General features: G+C 29.2%; 1 protein-coding gene across 2 annotated transcripts in view; it reads left to right on the top strand.

Annotated features, from left to right (window-relative positions):
- The window catches only part of sif (still life), a 254,089-nt gene that overhangs the window by 70,087 nt on the left and 171,093 nt on the right, over positions 1-12,909 (top strand). For both annotated transcript variants that reach the window (XM_067269986.1, XM_067269987.1), the window contains exons 4-7: positions 3,705-3,886; positions 4,430-4,548; positions 4,721-4,786; positions 5,474-6,569. In XM_067269986.1, the coding sequence (XP_067126087.1) occupies positions 3,705-3,886; positions 4,430-4,548; positions 4,721-4,786; positions 5,474-6,569 (1,463 nt within the window). The remainder of the gene's footprint in view (positions 1-3,704; positions 3,887-4,429; positions 4,549-4,720; positions 4,787-5,473; positions 6,570-12,909) is intronic.

Below are 12,909 nucleotides of genomic sequence, written 5' to 3'. Positions count from 1 at the left end.
GATGGCATTTGTAGCTTCTTTACAATTCAATCATTTCAACGAGTATAGTCGCTTCAGTTTGAAAACTTGCAGTGGTGTAAGGAAAGATATAATTACAAGCATTTATTTAAATCATTATCTCGATATTTCAAAAGAACTTTCAAATTCTATTTAGTTTTAACATTTTAAAATCATTAGAAATTTGCTCATTAAATTTAAAGATTTTAAAGATTTAGCCTAGACTAAATCTTTAAAATTGTCAAGTTTTAATTTTCCTACCAAAAATTTGTATTAGAAAGGGATAAAAGGAATAAGGAATAGAAATATCTTGAAAAATTTCATCAAATAGAAAACTTTTGTTTTCAGAATAGCATCCATTCTTTAGTTTTTCTCATGGACTATAATATTAATTGCTGTTTCTCAGCAACAATTTTTTTTATTACTTGGCGTGATCATTTTACAAATACATACAGATTAAAGTTGTTGCATGCGAATGTTTAGTATACTAAATGCTCACGCTAACTAATAAATAAAATTATTTCTATGATACTTTCGATTAGTATTAGAATCAAGTGTAGGTAACAGTTTTAGCATTAGACCTTGACCTGTATCTGATGCATTCTTTTCTATATTTCAGATGCTTTTTTTTCATACTAAGGATTAACAAATAATAATAATAATAATAAAATTATTCGCCCATCTTTATTCGTAATATTCATGAAAACAATATAAAAATAAGTTTTTATATTGTTTTTTCTGGAAATGAATAGATTCAGTGTTCAATAAAATTTATTACGAAGAGACTACTAAAATAGAACTTTCTGAATAATTTTATTTTTTGCCAGAAGAAACAAATCTAAATTATAAGTCTCGTGCTGCATATAAATAGCAACACTATCCAGTAGAATAGTAAAAAGTTATTTGTAGTGTTATAACTAAAACGTGCTATTTCTTAATTCTGTCCCTCACGAGGTATTAAATTATATTTTATCCAAAACACATTATTTATTTCTTAACTATTTTTTTTTTATTAAAAGAAATTATTTTTTTCAAATTTTATATTAAATTATTGTTAATATAAAAAAATTTGTAAATATTTTTTGTACAGAAAATATTTTATAATATGGTTTCAAAATATTAAATGTAATTCTATAAGATTGTACACATTTTATATTAAGTAATTATTTTTTTTTTTTTAAGTCAAAACATGTCAATAAATTATCACGAGAATAGCGGAAATTCTGAATTTACACATTGGGCAATAAATATTAATTTATTTAATACGTAATACGAGATGGAAATCATTTTATAATATTTAATTTTATATTATTAAGATTATAATTATTATTAGTTTATATTTTATTGTATTTTTCTATGATTTTACTCAAATCGTCAGTCTGCTTTATAAACGTATTACAATAAAATGATTTCTGAGTTAAAACCTTTTTATTCCGATAGAATTTAAATAATTTAATTCCATAGAATTATTTAAAAAATCTTATAAATATTTGCAATGATAAAGGAACAAAGCTTTTCTTTTACTTTCTCGTAGCACGCAATATATATAAGAGAAATATTGTTTTTATGATAAAAAGCAATGCCGACATTTTGATTGACAGACAAGTTTTGAGGTATTGAGAACACGAGTTGAATCGCCGTATTCATTATGCACCATATATGCTACATCTGCGTGTCTACGACTACAGTAGTAAATGTTTCATTTATAAATGAAAATGAATTTGGTAAATTATTCATATTCGTGAATGAAAACTATTGATTTTACAATGATTCGATGGTAAAATTGTAAATTATTATTTTAATATTTTTGCCCGCATTCGTGTAGTGTGCCCTGTCGCATTATCTTAACGCATCTTAACAGGCATTGTTCGTGTCGCGTAACATTATTGGCATCGTATCATGTACACATATTTTATTTTTTTGCAGTTAAAAAAAAAGAATACTTTTATTATCTGAAATTATTTTATTTTTATTTCGAGAAATATTATACAAGTTTTTACTCATTTCATGTTTGGGTCCTAAGGGGCACTTTGTCAGGCTCATCGTGGGTTCGGCTAGGTTCACGATGGAACGAAGAACGGATCATTCCCCGAAAAATTTTCGGTTTGATTCCGTATTTCCCAGAGAAGCGAGTAGATGCCTTAATCGCCACTTCCATCAGATTTGACGCCATTACAAAATTCAATTTCGGAAGGTATTAAGAGGCTATAAGAAAGCTGCTTAATGATCGAAAGGGCAAAAGGAATATTAAACAGTTTTCAAAAGTTTTATTTGAAAAAATGAGTGTTAATAGTGAAGCGAATTCGATCAAAACTAGTAAAATATGAAAACTATTCTTTAACATTTAACCAAAATTAGAAGATCGAAGAGTTGACACAGTCATTGACATATTGGAAGATAAATTTTTCATTTTGAAGTTAATCTAGAAAACTTGAGCCAAAATGCAACAGCTGCGAATGATGGTTTCATTTTCCGAAAGGTATCAAAAATGAATTTTGTTCTAACGCTACCAATTGTGGCATTTATCCACATCGATTTCGAATGACCGAAATTACTACGGATCACCGACATGTAGAAAGCTGCCGTGCCACCGACGAGTCATAAATGAATGCAAACTTAAAGTGCTATCGGTATAATAATGAAAAACATTATCAAAGTAAGAATAGATTAAATTAGTACCATTACGATTAGTACATTCAAAGATTACAGATTATAATGTCGATTTAGTTGCTTGCAAAGTTTTCTGAAAATTACATTAATGTCACAATTGCGTACGAAAATACGCATGGTTTTATTAAATTTCAATATTGAAACTTAACAACTATGCAATAATTTTGGTTCTTTTATTATACGAACTGTATTTTTGAGATACATACAAATATATACAGCGACAAATCCAATATATCTCTGTCTTTCGTAGGATATTTCCTCGCATCTTTAATGATTCAATCATTTCAAAGTGAAGATAAAACTTTACTTCATATTTTATGATCTAATACAAGAGAGCTTGTAAAACTCTCTTATATGTCATTCGAGTATTTGGGACTTTTTGTCTCTAGTCCTTACTCTTTATTAATTTTAGTGTAAGAAGTATGTGAAAGAACCAGTGTATTGGAGCAATTTACACAATCCTGACCACACTGAATAATAGTATGAAACCAAGAATGCATATTATTCCAACGTAATGCCAGATGGCCACAGTAAAGAAAATTGCAAATATTCTGTTATTGAGCCTTAGAATGACTAATTCTGATGTATGGAAACTACAAGAATAACACAGTAAATAATTGTGTTTATGGAGTTGTTCCGAACTACGTTTTCTGACCATAGTGATCATTTTCGTTAAATCAGTAATGGCATCGTCTGAGTTTATTGCAAATAAAACCAGGCTTCTAGAATTGTATAGATTATATTTCGTATCTCTTTGAATCATTTAATGTTTCAAAGCACCGTTTACCTAGTGCACAAATTTAGGAAAATTTGTTTTCCGGTCTTTAAATTATAAAATGCTTAGTTATTAAATCTGAATTAACGATACATTTAAAAAAAAAATATTATATATTACGTATTACAAGAAACTTAATTAAACTAGTAGTAATTTTATTCTAGTAAAAATATATTTCTGTTTAAATTGATTATAACAATGCAAAGACGAAATTAATATTGTTTTCAACGTAATAAAACTTTTGTTTCTCAATTAAATATAGATTATGGGCAGAAGTATTTCACGTCAGTGCTACTAGCGGAGCCGTTAAATGGCAGCAGGTGTCTGAGGATTTAGTACCAGTGAATATTACATGCATCCAAGATTCGCCAGAATGTGTCTTTCATATCACTGCTTACAATTCACAAGTGGAGAAAATACTGGACGTCCGATTAATACAGCCAGGTTAAAAATTTCATTTTCTTTAAGAAAATAATAATAATAATAATAAATATGATCAGTTTTTATTATTCCAAATGATTTCTTTTCCCCGAGACTGAAATTATATAACATCGTAAGCTTAATAAATTCAAATGTAGTCTCTTAATAAGTTTAAGTTTATGTATAGCTACATGGATATTTATCCGTGTAAATATAAATAATAAAATAGAAAGAAATTCTTTTTGGCTTCTGTACATTTCTGGAAATTAAATTGAAAAACAGTTAAAACTGAAAATTGTTCTTTGAGTTTATTTTCTTCTGATCTAAGAGTTTCGTGTGAAGAATTTTAAGCGGATAAAACTCCTCCCTTGACAAATTTGGAGAGCGTAAACGATTTTTCTCAAAAGGAAATAAGAAAAATATAGTAATAATAATAATAAGTGAAGAAGTAAAGCTGTTAAATTTCCGAAAATTATCTAAAATTTATATTAATTGCATCTAATTTGATTTAAAAATATCTTTTATTACTTTAGTTAGTATTATTTGTTTTTATATATTATTAATTAGGTACGAGGCTGGGTCAGGCGTCCGAATGTTTCGTCTACTGGAAGGATACAGCTACTGGTGACACATGGGGATTAAACTTTACCTCTCCTCTTGACGCAAAACAATTTCGAGAATGTTGTGTGAGCATGTTCTAATTTTATTTATATTTTTCAAATTATTTATAGCTACTATAAAAATAGTATATGAAAGAATAATTAAGTACGCATAATTTTATTTTTTGTACAATTCCTTCTATGTTAAATGTACAAATCAAATTGTGATTTATTATCAAATTTTATTTAATATTTTTAGTCTCCTGCGTTCAAATTTGCAAGAAAAGCGTCTTCCTCTTATTCTTTAAAATCAGAACCTCCAAAGGTAAAATAATTTCATTATAGTCAAATATTACTTTTGTAAATTTTTATCAGAATTACTAAATACCGTGTTTTCTTGATTCCAATGCGCACCTTTTTTTTTGGACTTTTCTGGTCTCAAAAGTTGGGGTTGGCATTAGAATCGGGTACAAAGTCGATTTAATGTAGAGTTCGCTTTGTTCTTCACTCTGCTTGGCAATTCGCGTGTACTAAGACGTCGGTGTAGACACGGTGCACGTCCCTCCCACTACTACGGTTTTGGTTTTGGAACAGTTTGGTGGTTTTTGCTAACTACAGCGAGTCGAGTGAACGATATCCACAGACGAATCTCCTTGTGTTTAAGCACAGTTATCTACTGTGCCGAAGAATATATATACTAATGTCTCAGTGACATGTTATGTATCTGGTAAATTTCGTGCTTTTACAAACCAACACGAAATCTCGCTGTTAGAACATTGGTCGTACGGTAATTTTAACTCATTTCGTATGGTTCGCTGATCCTCTACGCTCGATAATGGAATCAAAAATTAATACTACATTCGAATGAAGCACTGTTTATTATTATTTAACCTCGCTAACTTATATGTGTTTTGACGTCTCGAAAATCGTGTGCGCACCAGTATCGAGAAAACACGGTATATTAAAAATATGAATTAACTAAATTTTTAAAGTTAATAAATTATAATTTCAGCAACAACAAAAAGGCAAAAGCAAACGCAAACCACAATCAACTCCCAGTTCCCCATCGAGGGGGCGCGAAGCACAATGTACTTGCATGACTGCAGAAAATTTACACCGAGCAAGGAATGGACGGGTAAGATATACAGGTGCTGCTACACTTCCTCGAGCTCAGACAAGAGCTATAGAAGATGGGAAAGGACGTCCTACAACCCATCCTTCGAGTACTTCAGTATACGATAACGTTGCATCTTTGCGGCGAGGAACGACAACGGCTAGTGTTCACGGCCATGTTAAACAAACGAAAAGTGACGCCAGCATTAAATCTGCACCACAGACAACATTAGAGAAAACGGCGAGTACCACATCTCTCACTCGATCGGAACAAGCCCGAGCGAAATTTGCCCAATCGGCGCGTAAAGAGGAAGCTAAAAGTGTCGACTACAGTATACTGTCATCTGAAAGACAGACTACTCTTAAAACTGAAGAAATTCAACCACACACACGAACAAAGAGCAAAAGTTCAGATGATGTGTTTGAGAGGTCACAAGGTGGCGACCTTGCTGCCCTTAGCCTCGATAGTAATACACTAAAACGGATGTTGCATCCTCTACTTTCTAATATGTCTTCGCATAGTTCTCCAGAACAAGAAATGTTAGGCAACGGCAGAGGACGAGGTGATGGCCGGAAATCAGACGGAGAAGGATCCGTTCGAAGCATTAGATTAACAAACTCTAGACCTAGATCTGCTGGCAGTCGAAGTCGACAAAACCGATCAGAGAAAGGGAGACGACGTAGTCTAGAACGTAGAATGTGTCTCGATCTTACAGATGCCGATCAATCTCCACCTTCTGACAACTTGTTGTATGATAATTTATGCTACGCTACCACCCCCAGTTCGAGCAATGAAAACAGCGACGCACCATATTTGAGCTCAGACGAAGGTGCAGGTCAGCCTGTTATCAGTCATACACCAAGCTCTCCAACCAGTCGTTTATTAATGGAATACGAAATGCATCTGAGAAATGCTCTCGCAAGAGGGTTAGATGCAGAGAGTTACAGTCTCCATACTTTCGAGGCTTTGCTCACTCAAAGCATGGAGAATGTAGGTAAGTTTGAATCGAAAATTTTCAAAATTATATCTTTAAATAATCATGTTTTTAAAATTATTCATTCTTTACCGTTCAACTTCTCATTATACTATCAACAAATAGGCCTAAAAATCTTCAACATGGCTTATAACGAAAAGTTGCAATTCATATTAAAAACTTATTTCCATAATAATTTTCAAAAGTAAGACAAATTTTATTGTGTAAGTAATTATAATAAGAATAAAATTATTTAACTGTTACTATGAATGACAAAATACAAGTTATAATTGCAGTTCTTTATTGCTACTCGTAATCTTTCTAACAAAGTATATTTATAATAAACAAAAATACACAATAAAGCTTTAATCTTACTGATTATTGCAGTATTAAATCGTTTCTTATTTAAATAATTCCTTCTAACAAAACAATATCACATAATACACTCGTATAGCATCGAGGGATACCGCAAGAAAAATGGCCAAGGTCGATAAGTACGAAATACATTACTTTACCTCAGATCTAGAGAAAACTTCGCAATATATTTTTATGAAATTGATAAAATTAATTACAGTATTAAATTCTCATTTGATTATTCACGCGAGAATTAATGAATGGTTTTAATGTCGGCAGTAATAAAAAGATTAAACAGAAGTCATTTATTTTAAACTTACTTCTTTTGTGGAAAGAAAGAAGATTTGCCTACAAATTCTGAATGTATTTGCGTATTTATATGTAACTTTATATATACATATATATAAATCCAAAATATAAAAATAGTCAAATGATTTAAAAGTTATTTAAGTAGAAATAAGCCTGCATATCCCCAAAAATTCATTTTCGGCAAGTGTCATTCATGAAATGGCCCTATTATACTATGAAATTTCATCGATAAATTTATATTGTAAAATATAAATATTGGATTTAATTTGCAGAAATTTAGCTTTTAAAATTTATCATTTTTTCTGTTTTGTTTTTAGTGTATAAAATATTCAATAATATTAAGTTATGTATGCCTGATTTTTTGCAACCTGTGTGGGTATTACCAACACTTGGGACATACTGTGTCGCTTATATATCATAATGAATCTAAAGGCAGGTTCTGAATACGTATGAAAACAATTAATTAAATTGGAAATAAACTATTAAAGGTGGATCATCACCGAACAAAGTTTTAATCTATATTAATTGAAGTCTGTCTGCGGACCACCTGTCCCATTGTCACGGACCACAGGTTGAGAAACACTGTCTTAAGTAAATAAATCGACATTTCGTATGTTATTTCTGTAATATAGAGTAGACAAATGCAGTGATAAGGAGTTTTCTTATATACATACATATTTAAGAAATAACAAATAACAGGTATAAACTTTTGATTATTTAAAATTTATATTATTTTCACTGAAGCTCAAATCATTAAAATTTATTCTTACGATTATTATTATTATATTATTATTATTATTATTTTTAAACGATATTTTAATATAAAAATCTATAATTGAAAAATAAACTTTTCAAAAGAACTTGCAGAAATCAAGATTTTTAAATTCATTCTGACTATAGTAGTGTACAAAAGGTGTATATACTAAATAGCACGTATTATTATAAAAGAAATGCGAATATTGTTTGTAAAATCACATAAATTTGCTTTATCCCATTTAATTAAAATGAATAATATAGCTTCAATTATATACAATTGAAGTTCAAAATAAACTGAACTGAAATTTAATTGTTCAAGATTCATAAATTTTGCTTCTTAGTGATACAAATATATACATATAATATTGAATAATTAAATTGAAAATATTGTTGCAATATTATTGAAATTTCGTCTACCTCGAAATAGCCACTTAAGAACGATAATATTTCTTTTATACGTAATAAGTAATACAAAACAGTGAATATGTTACGTATGACAATTGAAGAGAATAGATTCATTTATCAGTTAGACGTTTATCAATTATGGTTCTGAAAAACTATAATTGCGTTGTCTTCTTTTTTGTCTTTTTTATTTGGGACACATTTATTTCACAATAAATTGTCAGTCGTGTCACTCTTTTCAACAATTATTGTCTCTCTATTAGTCAACTTGTATTGAATCTCTATGAAAACATGACGACGTTGAAAAAGTTATTAGTTGAGTGAACAAATTCAATGAAAATAGTCGATATTTTCATTGTGATATTTCTGAATAATTACATAATATATATATATATATATATATATATATAATTTAAGAATAATATTTAAATTTCTTACTATTCCTTTAGAGCAATATTTGTATTTAAATTTGGGGATCCGTATCTTTATGAATCCATTACTATTTACGTTTTAATAATTTTTAATTATAAAGTACAAATTCTTAATAGTTTTTTTTATAATACAAAGTATTATAGTGAAATTCCGAAGGAATTGATAGATGAATTAATAATAATTATAGAATATTTGAATTGTCCTGAGAATACGGAAATTAATAAGTTATTTTCTATAATAAACGATTAATTATAATAATTCTTAATTATCAAAACAATTGGAATGATGTTTTCAGTGAAACTTTTAAAATTTTATTCTTTACGTGTTCTGATTCAAGCTACCGAGAATCAGGTTAAATGTAATCGGAAAATTGAAGTTAACCATATGGCTCATTACGAGTTTCTTTATCACCAAATAAATCCAATATAATTCTCCACAGAGAAAAAATTTTTCTGTAATATTTTACTTACAGAATATTTCAAACTAATCTATAATTTTTTTCAATTATTGTGAAACTTTTTGCGACTCCTTTTGTTATGAAACAACTTTCGTATGTATTATCTTGGTTAACGTTACCTATGGTTCCAAGATGGCGGCTCGTCTGATTCCAGCAAGGAAACAGTGGGGACGCACGTTCTAACCTAACCTAACCTAACCTAATAATTTTGTTGGTAATAATTACGGTAATTTATTAGAATAGGTTAGGTTAGATTAGAATGTGTGTCCTCACTGTTTCCCTTCTATTTGCCGGAATCGGAGACGATCCGCCATCTTGGAACCATAGGTAACATTAACCATTATCTTACAGGTAAATCTATGCACACGGAGATGGTTTTGAGGGTTTCTTCTTCCAATTTGGAAAAATTTTTAAATTAAATAAAATTAAATAGAATTAAAAGTAAACAGTACGAGGTATATAACAGTTTTTCCTACGTTGTGTTACTCTTTATACCTATTAGGTACTGATTAATAAACTACGTTACGAAAAAATAGGTTTAAAAATTCACTCTTTAAAAAAATCTGAGCATGTTACCGAAAAAAAATATCTAATCGAAAAGCACAGTATGACTATAAAAGATCTTTCCTAAAATGGTACTCATTGATCCTCTCTCGTGTGAATAGAACAAAACAAAAATAAGAAAGACAATGTGAGATTTGTCCTTCTCCTTTGTAAAAAGAAATAGGCCTTTATAGATATTTTATATTTTTATTTTTTTTTTAGTGCTGTTTACTCTTATAAGATTAATTTTTAATTAATTATTTTCAAATGTAACATCGATATTTTATTTTTTCTTTGCTATTGAATGTTTAATTTATAATATACAGTGCCTTTCAAGAAATAAACATTATTTCATCTATACATTATTATTATTTTATATATATATATAAGTATGATGTTTTAAGAACGAACAATAAAAGCTGTACAATGAATTAATTGGATGAAATTTTCCTCTGTAGCTTCTATTCAATAATTTGTTATCATGTTTACTTTAATGGATACAAGATTTTGAATATATATTTGAATGCATGGGTAAAATACATGATATGAAATAATTTTATACCCAGATATATGAAGAATCTGGATACGAAACTGATAAAATGTAACTATTATGAAGATTCTTTATTGTATTTACCTGAAAGACTTGTCTTATGAACAGATATACAAATGGAAGATAGTGTAAAAAGCATATTTTCAAATAAAAATGATATCTGTGGCCATGTATTTAACTTGATCATATATCTAAAACAAGTTTTGGTTATGAGATTGATTAATTTGTTAATGCGAAGCAGTAACAGAACATGGACCCCACAATTACTTCGGTCAGTTTGAGGGAGGATGGAAATGCCTTAAATAGGATTTAAACACGAAAATCAGGCGACTTTGCATGGAATAAGTTGACACTTTATTAAGCCACGTAAGTAAGAAAAAAAAAGTAAGAAAAGAGAGAGAGAGAGATGAATCAATATCTGTAACAAATATGCAGCTAACAACAAACATGTCTGAAAAACGAAATGTTTTACGACTATTTCAATCACGAAGATTCTGTAACATTACATCCAGACATTTCGTGTTAGAAAGTAGCGATATCAAAATTCTAGACAAGAAAGTTGTTTTTTAACTGATTAAAAGGTTCCCAGAAGGAGATGGAATTTTCTACAAAACTTGGCTCGTTGCCACATGTCAATAAAAGCAAAGAAATTTTTCTAGGAGACAATGTTCAAATGCTGAACTGGCAAGGAAACTCTTTTGATCTAAATCCAATGAAAAGTTATAGAATTTTCAAAGTGATTAAACTCGGTACAATTAAAGACGACCAAGTCTCTATTACGGTATTACGATCGGCAAATTGAAAATATTTATATCCTTTGTTTGAAGATTAAATGCGTTAATGTATTCGGGATTTATCAACAAATAACCAAATAATCATATCTGATATTTAATGTAAATTATTACGAAATTCGGTAATTTATTAGAATAAGTAAGAATGAGAAAAGTGATTATTTGATATTGATTCTGATAAATCTGTTATTTTTCACGAGTATTTCTAACAATCAGAATCGATACTTTCGTGACCTGTAAAGATAGCATTTGACAAAATATTTAGCTGTATCACTTGAAAATCGTTTATACGAAATTGCCATCGACTGAAATATTTTGTAACTGCCTGCATTTGCAATACGACTACACAATATTGCGTAGATATTATCTTAAAAAAAAAAAAAAATCGAAATAGCTAGAAAAAATTCTATAATACAATATAATAAAATCAAGTTAGTTAAATTGAATTTAATTTTAATTTTTAAACTATACTATGTGAGAAAATTTTCGAAATATATTTATATGAATTCGAGCTCTTTGAATATATTGATACTATCGATTACAATAACTATAAGCCTTGTGGATAAAGGTACTGAACACTTGATTTTCATCTGGGCTGACCTCATGGAGATTTTCGAGTTTTCTTCAGTGTCTAAATAGGGTCACTTTCTCATAGAAAGTCTTCCCGGGAAGCAATTTCGTTAGCAGATTGTCCTTGTATTGTGTTGTCTTATCCCATTAAACTCAGTCAACCGACTACGATAAGTGTAAGAGGAATTTTACTTTCTTTTATTAGGTTTATATTTTGTTTTACCTATAGTTGTATATTAATTTTTAAGAATGAAATATTTCGTAAATTTATATATATATATATATTTCATATCTATGAAATACAAAATACATAAATTACAACATTAATTTTACTGACACAAAAGAGAGAACGTGATGTAATATTTTATATGCTGATAATGTAATCAATCTTTTTAAGTATCAACAATGTTGTAAAGACCATGGTTTCAAATGTAGAATTCTTGCATAGAGTATTACAGTATCCATTACGTCATTGAAACGTCGAGAAATGAATATAAAACTCGGTGGTTTTTCTATATGTTAGCGTGTGGGGGACACGATTTTGTTCACCCTGTTTGAAGCTTAATAACTCCTGTGCTTTTTGTCGAAATTTTCTGAAATTTTGCAGGGAGGTTTGTTTATTAGGGGGGTTGGTGCTATTAAATTTTGATAGTTAAAGGTCGAAGAGGTGGCGAGATAAAGGGGGTCGTATGTCGTATCTCCAGTAGGGTCGGACCTAATGACGATTTTACTCGTTATTAACATTTACAGTTTTTTATAAAACCATCCCTACCCTCAAAATTAAGCTTTTTGCCATTTTATAACAGTTAAAAATATAAAAAGTTTTTAAAATAAAATATGATAACAGATGGCGCCACCAAATGTTACCGGAAAAGTTAAGCAACTCGTTGCTAAATTTTTTTGTTATTGAAAAATGGATATTTTAATACACAGAAATACATTCTAACGAAATTCAATCCTTTTTTTAAATATCAGTAACACCTTTTTTCTAAAAGTTATTTTATTTTTCCCTATTAAACCGCTTTTTATTTTCACAAGCTTAAATGTATTGAAGTATTTAAAACCATAGCAACAGTGAAGCCCAAATTTGCGATAATTTTTCTATAAAAAAAAAGAAAATGTTATCACGATTCAATGTTTTTATTGATTTGTATTACTGCTTTATTTATATACAGGATTGAAAGTACCGGCAATAAA

This window comes from Centruroides vittatus, unplaced genomic scaffold (genome assembly GCF_030686945.1).
Source record: "Centruroides vittatus isolate TY-2023 unplaced genomic scaffold, ASM3068694v2 contig_361, whole genome shotgun sequence".
In the NCBI taxonomy this organism is placed as follows: domain Eukaryota; kingdom Metazoa; phylum Arthropoda; class Arachnida; order Scorpiones; family Buthidae; genus Centruroides; species Centruroides vittatus.
This window is presented reverse-complemented; position numbering and strand designations above follow the sequence as displayed.